Source organism: Idiotropiscis lumnitzeri, chromosome 1 (assembly GCF_059441095.1).
Source record: "Idiotropiscis lumnitzeri isolate Australia: NSW breed Sydney's pygmy pipehorse chromosome 1, RoL_Ilum_1.0, whole genome shotgun sequence".
Lineage (NCBI taxonomy): Eukaryota > Metazoa > Chordata > Actinopteri > Syngnathiformes > Syngnathidae > Idiotropiscis > Idiotropiscis lumnitzeri.
In genome coordinates, this window is record NC_142391.1 from 37,868,614 (window position 1) to 37,882,057 (window position 13,444).

At 41.6% G+C, this 13,444-nt stretch overlaps 1 protein-coding gene across 1 annotated transcript in view; it reads right to left on the reverse strand.

Moving 5' to 3' along the window:
• Positions 1–13,444, reverse strand: part of hmcn2 (hemicentin 2) — a 45,797-nt gene that overhangs the window by 9,701 nt on the left and 22,652 nt on the right. The window contains exons 25-57 of the mRNA XM_088299590.1: positions 13,115–13,198; positions 10,892–11,083; positions 10,687–10,817; positions 10,384–10,528; positions 9,396–9,522; positions 9,151–9,308; positions 8,643–8,921; positions 8,420–8,556; positions 8,169–8,319; positions 7,867–8,085; positions 7,676–7,789; positions 7,398–7,585; positions 7,212–7,308; positions 6,924–7,085; positions 6,339–6,452; positions 5,963–6,159; positions 5,770–5,851; positions 5,561–5,692; positions 5,342–5,485; positions 5,072–5,231; positions 4,556–4,680; positions 4,285–4,468; positions 4,104–4,201; positions 3,635–3,913; positions 3,352–3,542; positions 2,443–2,524; positions 2,070–2,206; positions 1,850–1,991; positions 1,630–1,774; positions 1,099–1,226; positions 865–1,021; positions 664–785; positions 423–587 (exon numbers count right to left, since the gene is read on the reverse strand). Of these exons, the coding sequence (XP_088155716.1) occupies positions 423–587; positions 664–785; positions 865–1,021; positions 1,099–1,226; positions 1,630–1,774; positions 1,850–1,991; positions 2,070–2,206; positions 2,443–2,524; positions 3,352–3,542; positions 3,635–3,913; positions 4,104–4,201; positions 4,285–4,468; positions 4,556–4,680; positions 5,072–5,231; positions 5,342–5,485; positions 5,561–5,692; positions 5,770–5,851; positions 5,963–6,159; positions 6,339–6,452; positions 6,924–7,085; positions 7,212–7,308; positions 7,398–7,585; positions 7,676–7,789; positions 7,867–8,085; positions 8,169–8,319; positions 8,420–8,556; positions 8,643–8,921; positions 9,151–9,308; positions 9,396–9,522; positions 10,384–10,528; positions 10,687–10,817; positions 10,892–11,083; positions 13,115–13,198 (4,968 nt within the window). The remainder of the gene's footprint in view (positions 1–422; positions 588–663; positions 786–864; positions 1,022–1,098; positions 1,227–1,629; positions 1,775–1,849; positions 1,992–2,069; positions 2,207–2,442; positions 2,525–3,351; positions 3,543–3,634; positions 3,914–4,103; positions 4,202–4,284; positions 4,469–4,555; positions 4,681–5,071; positions 5,232–5,341; positions 5,486–5,560; positions 5,693–5,769; positions 5,852–5,962; positions 6,160–6,338; positions 6,453–6,923; positions 7,086–7,211; positions 7,309–7,397; positions 7,586–7,675; positions 7,790–7,866; positions 8,086–8,168; positions 8,320–8,419; positions 8,557–8,642; positions 8,922–9,150; positions 9,309–9,395; positions 9,523–10,383; positions 10,529–10,686; positions 10,818–10,891; positions 11,084–13,114; positions 13,199–13,444) is intronic.

The following is a 13,444-nucleotide window of genomic DNA, read 5'->3' on the forward strand; positions in this document are numbered from 1 at the left end:
ACTCTTACTGTTCATAGAATGTTCATACTTCATTTAAAAAAAAATAATAATAAATTAGAGGTTACTTACAAAGCAGTTACTCAGTTCTTGAGTAGTTTTTTCATTGTGCACATTTACATGAGTAATTATTTGGAGGACAATTTCTAGCTTTACTTGAGACAATATTCTAAAATTATCATTATTCTAAAATAACAGTGCTCTTACTTAAGTAAGATCTTTGGCTACTCTCTCCACAGTTTTTATTGGATTGACCAAGTGTCACATGACACTGACTACCCACTGCTGCTGTTTTGATTTTTTTAAACTTATTACCACATCTTGAAAAGTAAGCACATATAAAGTATGCACCTTCTTCCTTATGTTTTGCATGGCACTGCATGACATGATAATGCCTAAACACACGAGTCGAGACGGTATCGTACCAGTAGGAAGGATGCGATAACTTCCTCCTCTAGTTCCCAGTTTGGCTCCACCTTTTGTCCAGGAGACTGTAGGCTGAGGTTGCCCTTTAACATGACAAGGCAACTCCACAGGAGACATTTTCACAGCTGTGACTGTTGTGACAGCATCTTCAATCGTTGGTGGGACTACAAGCGCAACAAACCAAAATAAACTTATTGAATTTTAAACTGTTGTGCTCTTGTACCACCGAGAAATCTCTACCTTGGAGGTTGACCTCAAGAACCCTGCGCTCCTCTCCAACATCGTTCACAGCTGTACACTCAAAGTAGCCTTCATCCTCATTGGACGGCGATAAAATTACCAAGGACCCAGAAGATAATAACCTTAAAAAATAAATAAGTATGTCTTTTACTGTTTTTAAAGATGCGGTATCACAGATGCGATACAAAAGTGTGTATTTACCTGTATGCACTAGATTGACGGCTCGCATCAAGAGGAGAGCCATTCCTTTTCCAAGACACTTTAGGAGGAGGTATGCCTGTTGTATCACAGCTTAGGACGGCTCTGATGCCTGTTGTTAGTGTCATGTTGAACGAGCTCGGACTGATTGACGGCCCCACTATTCAAACACAGAAAAGATTCCCACGTGTTGACCGCAGTCACAAGATTCAGAGTTTGCAGTTTTGCTCTATTTACCAAACACCCTCAGATCGATTCCCCGGTGGTCTGAGCCCGCCTGGTTTGACACTGTGCAGTGGTAGCGGCCAGCATCACTCAGCTGAACCCCATGCACACGCAAGGAGCCTTCCGGTAGAATGGTGGACCTGAAATATTTCACATGCTGAAACATCTTTATAAAATACATGCAATGAGATTTTAAATGCGCCAACACAGAAAGTGGCAAAGACAAAGAGGTTGATGGATTTATACACAGATACATGCGCTGCAATTTCATTCGTATGAATCCTGGGACAAATGCTTGAAAATGAATGAATTGTAATGTTTGAAAATGCTGTTTTGTAAGCTGTTCATTTATGCTTCAAATGACATGAATTCACCAAAATTAGAAGTCTGACTGACTTTTTTTTAGGTACAAAACTACATTTGGAGTATGTACAATATATGGTTTACTAGAAATATGAAATTCACCCAAGCTGTTGTGGGAAAAGCTTTTTTAAACCCAATCTCTTGCCCTTTTAACCATGTTAACACAAAATAAAGACCTACTTGTTGTTATCATGGATTATGGGGAAGCCATCTTTCCTCCACATAATTGTAGGAGACGTGCCATCCTCGACTTCGCAAGGTAAAACAGCATCCTGGCCAATATGAGCTGTCACCACTGCAGTGCTCTCCTTTATTACCGGTGGCACTGAGAGGCAGAAATATGATTTGGGTCAAATGTGCTGAACCAGTTTTAACCATGTCTCCTAAAAGTGCAATTTACAGAGAATCTCCACGATGAAGACGAGACTGGTGCTTCCTGCCATGTTGGTAACCACACAACTGTATTGGCCACTGTCCTCGGGTCTGACGTCCTGGATTTCAAGGTACTGGCCTCCTGCGAGGCGCTGAATGCGGCCACCCAGCTAATCAGACAGACCGATGTGAGTTAGAGATGTTCTTTTTCTTTATTAATATTTGCTGAATGTGTTCACAAAATGTACCTGCATCTCCACCTCATCCTTATACCACTCGATATCAGGAGGGGGGTCACTGTCAGCCAGACACTCCAAGGTTAAATGTCCATTCACTGGCACGGACAATGTCCTCACATCTTCAGAGCCAAGGAGTGTCGGTGGGACTGCGTACAAGTTTGTATCATCACATGCTAATTCACAGGACATCAGTTTGTGCAGTTCAAAGAATGTACAATTGGTTCAATACAATTTACACTGGACTCTGTAGAGTACGTGCTCGCTCCAAAGATGTAAATTCTGGTGCGTGACAGCAAAAAAAGGTGCATAGGGTGTCTAGTCTTGTAAACAAGAGGCGTAAAACAAAGTTTGGAAAAGGATAGAGAAGAATAACTTCTCTCACCTTGCACTCGAACCCAATGGTTTCTTCCATCCTCTCCAGCTGGGCTGCTGGCCAAGCAAGTGTACAGACCTGCATCCTCAGCCTTGAAGAAGACAACATTTGTCAGGTAGACTGTCTCTTGCTTAACAATGCTTTGACTCTGAAGCCCAGTCTCACCTTTAAATTCTGTGCTTTTTTTTATTTGTTTTTAGTATACTCGAATGTACTGTAAAGAAATGGAAGGCATCATACTACAAAGTACATTTATATGCAAATGAGATTATTTTATTTTCTCTTTAAAAGCTTTCATTCTCAGAGTCAATCCGTAATTGTCAGCAAAGGTACGATTACGATACAGTACATTTAATCTAAAGTCTAGGGCCTCATGATCTATAAGGGCCCAGAAGGGCCGCTAATAAAATTATGATCCTGACTAAATAATATGACATTCACTAATAAACATTCAATTCTCCATATATTTCATTACCAATGCATTGGTGGCAACAGTAAGTACATTTCTTTTGGAAACGTTCTCAAGGCCTCCCCTTCTCCAATTACGTAAAAATGGTTCAGTCCAACCGCTCCAGCTTTTGACGTTATAAGATAGTGAGTGGAGGCGTAGACAAAAAGATTTAGTATTTAAGTTTTTAATTTTCTGGTAATTAATCTTGACCATTTTATGTTCAATTATTCAAAAAAATAGATGGTTTTGGAATATAGGGTCTCAGTATTGCAGCAAATAATTGAATCTACATGAATTTCATTATTTTCAGTGCTTATGCTACCAAATAATTGTCATTCACAAATATGGGAACTGTCAAAAATATCAATAAAATGCATATTTTTACATAAAACAGAAACAGTACATATTGTTCTTACACCACACATGTACTGTAGTGTATTTTGCTGTCAGATGCTGTTGTTTTCTACCTGAATTTGGCTAATACTGAGAATGTGTCCGTCCTCCTGAATGATTTTGTTTCCTGCCAGCGGACGGCCATCTTTGAGCCAGGTAAGGGTGGGGGGTGGTACTCCTTCTGCAGAGCACTCCAACTCCAGTCGGTTGTTTACTGCGATTGTCAGCTCTTCTGAGGCACCAGACTTGGATATTTTTGGAGGCGCTGGATCAGAATTAAAGGTGTTTTGTCAAGCTGTGTTCACACTTCATACGAGGATGAAAAAAATGTTTGAATTATACAGTTTTTTTTGTTACCAAGAATGGTGAGATTAAAACTCTTTGTGCTGCTTCCAGCCTGATTGCTGGCAACACAGCTGTAGAGGCCTGCCTCTGACGGTGCCACATCAGGCAGCTGCAGCCGTGTCTCCTGTCCATCCAGCAACAAGTTCCGGTGAAGGGACAGAGGCTGGCCGTCCTTCATCCAAGTCAACGTTGGAGGGGGAATGCCACGGGCCTCACAGGTAAGCGTGACTAACGATCCTTGCACAACTGTCACTGGTTCCACTGGTTCCACATGATCCACACCAGGGGGCACTGTAGAGCATATAACTCTGTGACATACAGTACCTGAATCCAAAATCGTCCTGACTATACTCATGATAAAAAACGTTGGTTCATATACCAATTGGAGGTGAGTATTTTACAGTTTTCAAAGTTGATGGAATTAAATGACTTGGTGCGACTTTCCTGATTTTCATGCATTAAACATTAAGTCTGTGTGTACCTTGGACCTGGACGTCATAGCTAAGCTCAGCAAGACCAGCTCGACTGCGAGCTATGCATGTGTAAACTCCAGCATCTGACAACTGCACAGGAGAAATCCTAAAAGAAAAAAAATGGACATTCAGCATCACTTTCATTTATAATTTGACAACATCGACACAAATCAGCGCTGCAAGACAGACCTCAATACTGAGTCACCAGAAATTAGGCGTATATGGGGTGATAAAAGTAGGGGGTGTCCATTCCTGAGCCAGCTGATCTGAGGTGGAGGGTTTCCATCAGCACGGCACTCAAGAGTCACAACACTGTCCTGTATAGCCTGCACCACTTTGGGTTCGGTGGTCTCACCCAAGATGGATGGCCGTACTGTGACAAATAAATAAATAAAATAAATAAATAAACAACAACATGCAATTCGATCAAACATTATGACAGTTGAATATTAAAACTGACCAAGGACAAAGAGGGTGTAGATCTTGCTCTCCTGGCCAGCAGGACTGACAGCCAAACAGGTATATGTTCCAGAATCCTCAAGACTAGGCCTTAGCAAAGTTAATGTGCTGCCATCAGGAGTCACACTGATAAATAAGTAGAAAAGAGTTTACATGCTGGGAACACCAGAATCACACTGTCATCACTGCCTCACGTTTTTTTCTCACGGTCAAACACATGGTTGTCTACTGCACTTTCATTTCTCATACAAGCTACTGAACATCTGTATACCATCTGTTATTAATGTTCTCCATGATTATACCATAAACAAATCCATTTGTCTCTCTACACATTCATCTTTTATGCTTACAGCCGTCAGTGCTAATGAGTTTTAGTTTATTCCCCAAATCTTAGGGGAATGACAAAGATGAATAGTTTTGGCTATTGTAAAACAAATTGAGCTACTTTGTAAATGCAAATAATGTATTATTACTATGACCTCATATAATACATTATTGTGGTCTGGAAAAAACTTACGCAATGTGACGAGTATCTGACCCTTCCAAAGTTAAGCCGTCTTTAAGCCAGCTAAGTTGAGGTTTGGGGTTTCCAGATGCTTTGCACTCGAGTGTTACCTCTTCTCCCATGGGTGCACTAACCTCCGATGGACGATCAGAGTCCAGAATAGTAGGTGACACTACATAGGAAAAATGCAAATAAGATTTTGTTCTTTCATGGATGACGATTACTTTTTAAATGTGAATTGATAGTCATTGATTCAGCAAATAGGTGTATTATTTTTTTTACCCTGCACTGTAAGAATATAATCCTTTTGTTCCTGTCCTTCACTGTTCTTGGCCACGCAGGTGTAAGTTCCTGCATGAGACAGAGTAAGAGGCCCCAGCTCAAGGCGGTTCCCCCGAACAGACCACTGCCACTGCAGGCTACTCTCTGCAAACAGACAAGTTCAAATTTTACATCGGATGGTACTACTATAGTATTCACGTTTCTTTGTGACGGCCTTACCAATCGGCGTTCCATCTTTGAGCCATGTGATGCTTGGCACGGGGACCCCTGAGGCCTCACATCGAAGAGACACATCAGAGCCCAGGGTGAAGTTAAGGGCCTCCAGGAGAGGCTCATCAAGGACAGGTGGAACTGTAAAATTAAAATTGCACTATAGTTTAAACACTGTTCACCACTGCTCATGTCCGTAATACAAGAGATATTCTCACCATAAACTGCCAGTCTGAACGTCCTGTCTACCTGGCCAGCCACATTGGATACCTTGCAAGTATAGGTGCCACCATCTGAAATCTGTGTAAAAAACAATTTCCCAAGTAAGGATTTCATGTGTGACAATACAATAGAGTGATCATATGACTTTGGAGTTTGATAAGTTGTTTGAAAGCTCAAAGTTTTCCCGACCTGAACTCCTGTGATCTCCAGTCGGTGGCGATCTGCCTTCAGTCCATTCCCTGTAACTAGCTGGAGTCCATTTTTATACCATGTGACCTCAGGCTTAGGGACACCATGTGCCTCACATTGCAGGATTACAGAGGAGCCAAGCTGCGGGGTCACCACATCTGACTCGGCATCAAGACGAGGCTTCAGGGTGGGCAGGACTGTTGGTTTGCATTTGGAATGAGGGCATGATCTCATTGTGATTCATTTCGACTTGTCGTGATTCACTTTTAAGCAACGTATTCTCTGTTATAGCTGTGGTAAACAGATTTTTTTTGCTGAGACATTGCTTTGAAATGTGATCATCTGTGTATGAAGCTGACATGTGCAGATGGCTCACCATAAACACTGAGGAGTAGACTCTTCTGGTCCTGGCCAACTGAGTTCGAGGCGGTGCACACATATTGTCCTGCATCCTCCACTCTTGTCCGGGGCAGCTGTAGCATCTGGCCACCTATAGTATTAAAGAGGACATAGATACATAAGACATCAGATACCTGGGAATTGTTTGAAGTTGCATAATATTATCCTTTAAAGCAGGCGTGGGCAAACTATGGCCCGGGGGCCACTTGTCAAACGATTTAATCCGGCCCGCCAAACGTGAAAAACATTAAATGGATAAACCTTGTTAATGTTTTATTTTCTAAATACTCTGGCGTGCCAAACACAGATATTTTTTTGAAATGCTTTTGTTCATTTTCATTTAAAATTAAATTGATTTTTTTTCTCCGATGAGGTGAGGTTACCAAAACATTCCATCCATCTGCTGCTGGTCCGGCCCCTCTGTCAAATTTTAGAAACCATTGCGGCCTACCAATCAAAAAGTTTGCCCACCCCTGCTTTAAAGAAAAGATAAATAAAGGAATAAAAAAAAAGCATGCAACTGGAAAAAATCATTATCGATTGTTTGTTGGTTATATCATACCTGGCAATATGTTGATACCAGTACTAAAGTGGAGAATCTGCCCGTCTTTGGTCCAAGTGATTTCTGGTGGAGGGTATGCTTGGACGTCACACAGCAATGACACCATGTGACCTTCGGTGACACTCAGCTCCTCCTCCTTAGGGCCTAATATTCTTGGCGGTACTATAACAAAAAAATTGTACATAGGCTCAAATGTAATGAGTCACCATGTCAAGTCCAAAATACCCAGCAATGATCCATACTCAGTGAGAGTGAATCCAACTGAAAAAGAAATAAACATTTTCCTACCTTGAACAGTAAGACTGAAGAGCTTCTCAACGGACCCAACCTTGTTTTCAGCTACACACAGATATCCCGCCATGTCTGAAACCTGCACACTGACGAGCTATACAAAAACACAAGAGGTAGACCTAATTATAATTATAAATAAATTATATTTCGATCTATAGGCTCCCGAGGACAAAACTGCTTTACCTGCAGTTGTGCCCTGTCCTCAATGATGAGATGCTGTGAGTCCGTGTGAACTGGCTGTCCATCTCTTAGCCACGAGATAGTCGGAGTTGGATGTCCAGTTACATCACAACGGAGGGCCACACTGCTGTTGACCACTGCTCCTATTTCCTCCATAAACTCCTCCGACGCACCCATGATCACAGGCGATACTGACCATTTCAAATGTTGGAATGGATTGTCTTCATCATATATTTTGTAATTATGAATGCAACAAAAACGAGGCAAATGTTCATTCTTACCCAAGACCTCCAGCTCAAAATGCATCTGGTCCTCTCCAGCCTCATTGACAGCCTCACAGGTATACCTTCCTGCATCCTCTTTCTGCACTCGAGCAATTTGCAACACCTGTCCACCTGAGAGGACAAACCAAGACGAGCAGTTGGGTCTTTCACCATCAAAAGTGAGCTCAAGCAATGACCTCAAATCTCACCTGGCAGTAATATTATTCCATCAGCGCTGGTGAGCTTCTGTCCATCTTTGTACCAATTGAGTTTGGGTGGAGGTATTGCATTGCTTTCGCAAGACAGGCTGAAGGGATGTCCGAGGACGACTTCCCGCTTCTCTACCATGACCTCATTCTCCTCATCCTCCCTGTCCTCCACACCCCAGGCTGCTTCTCTGTTAGTCACGCGGTGGAAGACCGGAGGAACTAAAAAGGCCATGTCAAGTTTCTGCTAGTTTAGAGCCTTCATCAACTGGTGTGTGATATAAATTTGATACAGCATAACACACCTTGTATGGAAACATGGAAGTATCTCTTGTCTTCTCCTGCCGAGTTGGTGACCACACATGTGTACTGACCTTCATGGGACAGCATTGCATTCTCTAGGTGCAGGAAGGCTCCACTCTCCTGGATGCCAACATGGTTGTTTCCTGTCAACATCTCAAGAGTAAAAAAAAAAAAAAAAAGACTTGAAATTGGGAATTTGCGCTTTAGAATGTCTGGCGAAACAATAATCGTGTAAATGCTGTGCCTCACTCACCTGCCCATCTTTGAACCAGACAAACTTGGGCTCAGGGAAACCTTTAGCAAGACACGAGAGAGTTAAACTGCCATTGATTCGTACTTTCTCTTCCCGAGTGCCTAAAGTTGTTGAGTCCCCTTCTATTTGTGGGGGTACTTGAGAGGGAAGAAAAGCAAAATCAGATGTACAGTGCTGTTCAACATCCAATTTAGCCTCATAAACATGTGAAAATGGATCCTACCCAAAACACTGAGAGAATAATGCTTGATAGCAGTACCAGCTGGATTGGAAGCGCGGCAGGTATAGAGGCCTGTGCTGTCCCCTTGTGCCGAGCCCACCCTTAAAGCCTGCCCACTTTGGGTGTATGTCAGCTGGGGGCTCGACACAATGGCCTGGTTGTCTTTCAACCAGGTGATACTTGGCATGGGTGAACCTTCAACATCACAGGCGAGAACTATGGGGAAGCCCAGCACCACTGACACATTTGAGGTCTCACTGGGACCTTTGATTGTTGGAGGAGCTGCAGAGAAAGCAAACCTTTCATGCAACAACACATTTGAAATATTTATATATTAAACAACACTGTTACCAAAACAACTATAATCACATCTTCAATGGCAGTAATTATTTTGGTAACTCTCATTCTGTGTCCAGTCAACACAATTATAAATACACCTGTTGTCATTATACTCTTAGATTAAAATAAACAATGTTATCATAATTATGAGTAAGGAGAAAAAAAATGAAACCTTGCACTGTTAGTCTGAACCGGCGAATCTGAGTCCCTGCATTGTTGCTGGCCAGACACTGGTAAAGTCCTTGATCTCTCAGCCGGACTGATTTCACTTTCAGCACCTGGCCGTCTTCCAGAAACTCCACATGTGGATCTCCATCACGGGACAGAACCCTGAGAACAGGAACAACCGACACGGTAGAATATATCCTTGAAGTTGCAGTTGTTGAATTGAATGTCTGAAAACCAATTAATGCATACTCTCCGTCGCGACTCCATTCCACTCTGGGTGCAGGACGCCCACTAACTCGGCACTGAAACTCCACCTCCTGGCCTAGGACGGCTGTTATATCTTGTAGTTTGGATGTTCCTGAGATCACTGGTGGAGCTTCAACAATAGGTTAACAGTCAACAAGATGTTATTCACTCAACATTGAACTCAAATCTTTACAAGGACAAGTACAGAGTAAGAGTATTGGCGATTTCAGTAAGAGAAATATGGATTATATATTTTTTTTATATATATATATATATATATATATATATATATATATATATATATATAAATAAAATAAAATCACCAACAACAGCAATAGGCAATGCTATAAAGTAATACATATGCAATAAACACTATATTTGGAATCCAGTATAACTGCTGTACCAATTTATGAATTTGTAAAACAAGAAATGCATTTTACAGTATATTCTTGTGGTAGCAATATAATGCAATACACCATAGGGTGGGTCGATTCTGAAAAAAAGACTTTAGAAAATTATGAAATTATTTTTGTAATAATTGAAATAACGATTATTCAAAAGTTTATTTTTTGGGGGGGTACAAAATGGGAAGAATATTAAGGACAATAGAACAATATATGCTGTGTATAATAATTGTTTTTTACAATTATACCAATTTTGTAATCGTAGAGTGTAATAATTGTAATTGTAATTGTAATTGGATTTTGATTAATTGCACAGCCCTAATATGCCATACTAAGAGGTAATCCCATTATGGATACCATATTATACTACTACATTAAGGCTGCTCTGAAAATTATGATGATTGTTATTTTTATAGTTACAGAATTTATATGTCAAATAATGAGTTGGTGTAGATGAGTTAATGACAAGAGCGATCAAAGTGATTCTTTTCCACTGGGGCACAAATCCCAGGCAAAAACACTGGCAAATGACAAAGGTCAGCCACGGTACTTAACAAATAGGTGGGGTTGCTGCATTGCGAGCTCACCTTGTACCACAATATTATATTCCCTTCGTGCCTCTCCAGCTGAGTTTTGAGCAGTGCAAGCAAACATTCCTGCATGTTCTGACTGAACTCTGTAGATTCTGAGCAGACGGTTTCCATTTTGCAGATACAGCCCAGGACCGTCGACCTGGACAGATAGAAACACAGATGGATCCCAGTGTATCCCGAATGTCTCTGACGTCATCATGTAGTTACAACAAGTACCACATGATGGTATTGGAGAGTCACTCATGGCTTGAGTAATTTAATGTGCAGATTAATGGGACATAAACGGCACAAACTCACAAGACGGCCATCTTTAGTCCAGGTAATTGTAGGGGAGGGGATACCAAAGGCATCACAGCCTAGAGTGAGTGGCTGCATTAAGGTCACAGTAAGGTTGCGTGCCTGGCCATCATCTTGGATTTCAGGAGGAACTAAAATAATACAGGACAGCACAGGATTTGTGTTGTGCTTTGTTCTTCCCCCGAAAATATCAAAGAGGCCTTACCATTCACTTTCAATCTGGTCTTCCTATCGACAGAACCCGCCTCATTTGTCGCCACACACTTGAAGTCGCCACTGTGACTGGCAGAAGCTCTGCTAATTACAAGAGCTCCATCCCTCGTGACGGAAAAGTCTGATTGTCCGGGATGTATCTCCAGGCCATTCTTGAACCAGCGCACCTTGGGTTGTGGCGAGCCTGCGAGGCAGAGATGCATGAGGTTTCAAACAAGCTTCTAGAAAAAATCATTTGTTTCTCTGTGAGCAGTGGGTAAGCACCTTAAACAAAACAAAATAAAAACCAAAGCATCTATTAGTCAGACAGCAGAGCAGACATGTCAAAATAGGCTCTGTTTTATATCACTGCCAGATTGAAATTCAAGGGCGCCATGACAGACAAAAAGGATAAGCAACATGTAGAATTAAGGTTTGATGAAAGACTTGACCTACTGTTTTCGAGATTAATGACCTAACACAGAGAGGGAGTGTTAAGCAGTAAGAGTAGTTCAAAGGCACAATGCTCAGACTCAGGAGCCTCAAACAGATGTTTTCTACTGATTTGTGGGCACAAAACAGCGAGAAGTGGTAAAAGAGAGATATGTGGGGAAAAGACGCGAGGATGAGGTACTCGCCCGAAAAACAAATTACGGGTTGAGAACACAGAGCAGTATAGACTGACCCAAATATTGTGGGTCTGTTCATTTACAGAGGTGTTACATATGGAGACAGAATCTTTCCTCAACCCCCAAAAATAATTCCCACGAGTCATGCAGAAAAAAAAAAACCGTGATGTTATCATCTGGTGTCTTTCTGGACACATGTTTACAGTTAAGGAGCTCTGAAGCAAATCTATCTCAGTGCTGGAAGGAAATGCAACCAGATGTTCTGTTTAGTGTTAGACTTCTTTTAATTGACTTTTGAATTTATTTGCAGTGGCCGACGTAGACTGACTGATATCCACCATGTGTTTCTGAAATGATTACCTCTTTTAAAAACAATGCTCTCGTCGGTGAATTAATAACATCCCTCAGGCAAATCTGGGTTACATCTTCCTTATGAAGGAAGTTATCTGGAGAAGAACCTGGAGATTTTGACTTCCTGCAGCCGACTGCCTCTCTCTCCGGCTGTGTAAAGTACACACCTGGGTTTCAAGTGAGCTCGCACAGCCTGCTTGTTTGACTTAGATGCGGGCAAAGGTACCTGCTCCTGTAACATCACGTTGCACCTCAGACATACAGTGTATGGCCTTTATCTGCTTGCTGAAACCCGTTATTAGGATTCCTTTCCCAGCAGGCCCAGATGCAGAGCGGATGTGGCTCATGGAGGCAGCGGGCAGGCGGATGTTCCAGCTGTTGTTTAACATTAGATACAGCACTCACCTTCACCATTTGAATGTTAGTGAGTTGCCGTGGCCCAGAAGGATATAAACACAACTTTTTTTCATGGACTGTCATATGGGAAGTATTTACCGGTAATACTGCTGGCGAAAACTACCTGCAATGTGTTCACAGGGAAGGTATGCATGTACCGGTGTTTTGTAATTAGGACACAAATTTTTATGACTACATCATTCCCTTACAGTTGCAGAGACAAAAATGCATAATCAGGTTACAGGTTTCATTTGTCCAAATTTTGGATTATTCTGCAGGATTACATGTTTAATGCAGGGAGAGAGAGGCAGGTTGTTTATTTGAGCCCTCACTTGCTTTTAAACTAGTGGTTGGAACAACATGTTTTTCGGAGTTAATGGAGCAACAAGAGGGCGAATGGTCACAATATAGTTCGATGGACCACCATTTCTTGTCCTTGGGAAGGTTTTCGTTGGCCATTAATTCAGGGAAATAACACAGGCCACTCGATGTATGTATGTGTTGGAATGACCAAATGTGTTTAAAAGCAACTGGGAGGGAATGGAGAGTGGCTGTTTCAGTCGAATTCACTGGAGGATTGATTCATTTTAGGTAAGATTTACAGAGTAAAGTATGAGTTGTCAAAGAAGGGTTGGGGGGGGAGCCTTACATCTGCACCTTGTACTGTCTTTTCCGGACTATAAATCACACTTTTTTTTATAGGTTGGCTGGTCCTGCGACTTATACTGTGGTTTTTGACGTGGCCATAAAGCAATAGAGAAGCTCTACACACTCCAATGACGAAGCAATTTGATGAGTTACAAGGATGGTGCAACACCAACAATTTTTATTACCCTAATATTTGTTGATTTTCTTTTTACCTTCTGCTGGGCAGGGGATGATGACCTTGCTGTTAGTTATTTTCTCCATGACTCCATCTCCTGGCTCTGCAAATGACGGAGCCTCTGTGGAAAAAAAACATGGGTAAAGGCAGTCAAAACTGCGAAAGGGTAACAAAAGCCAAAATGGTAACACGATAGACCAACGTTTCAAATAACACATTTGGTTCCTCTCAAGAACCCAAACTTCAAATGAATAATCAATTACATAACATTGTATATCTACATGAACTAACCTAGTATTCATTGGAACAAACATTAATCAAGACACATTTTCCAAAGATATTAGGTTCCCGCATGATGGGAAAGAAT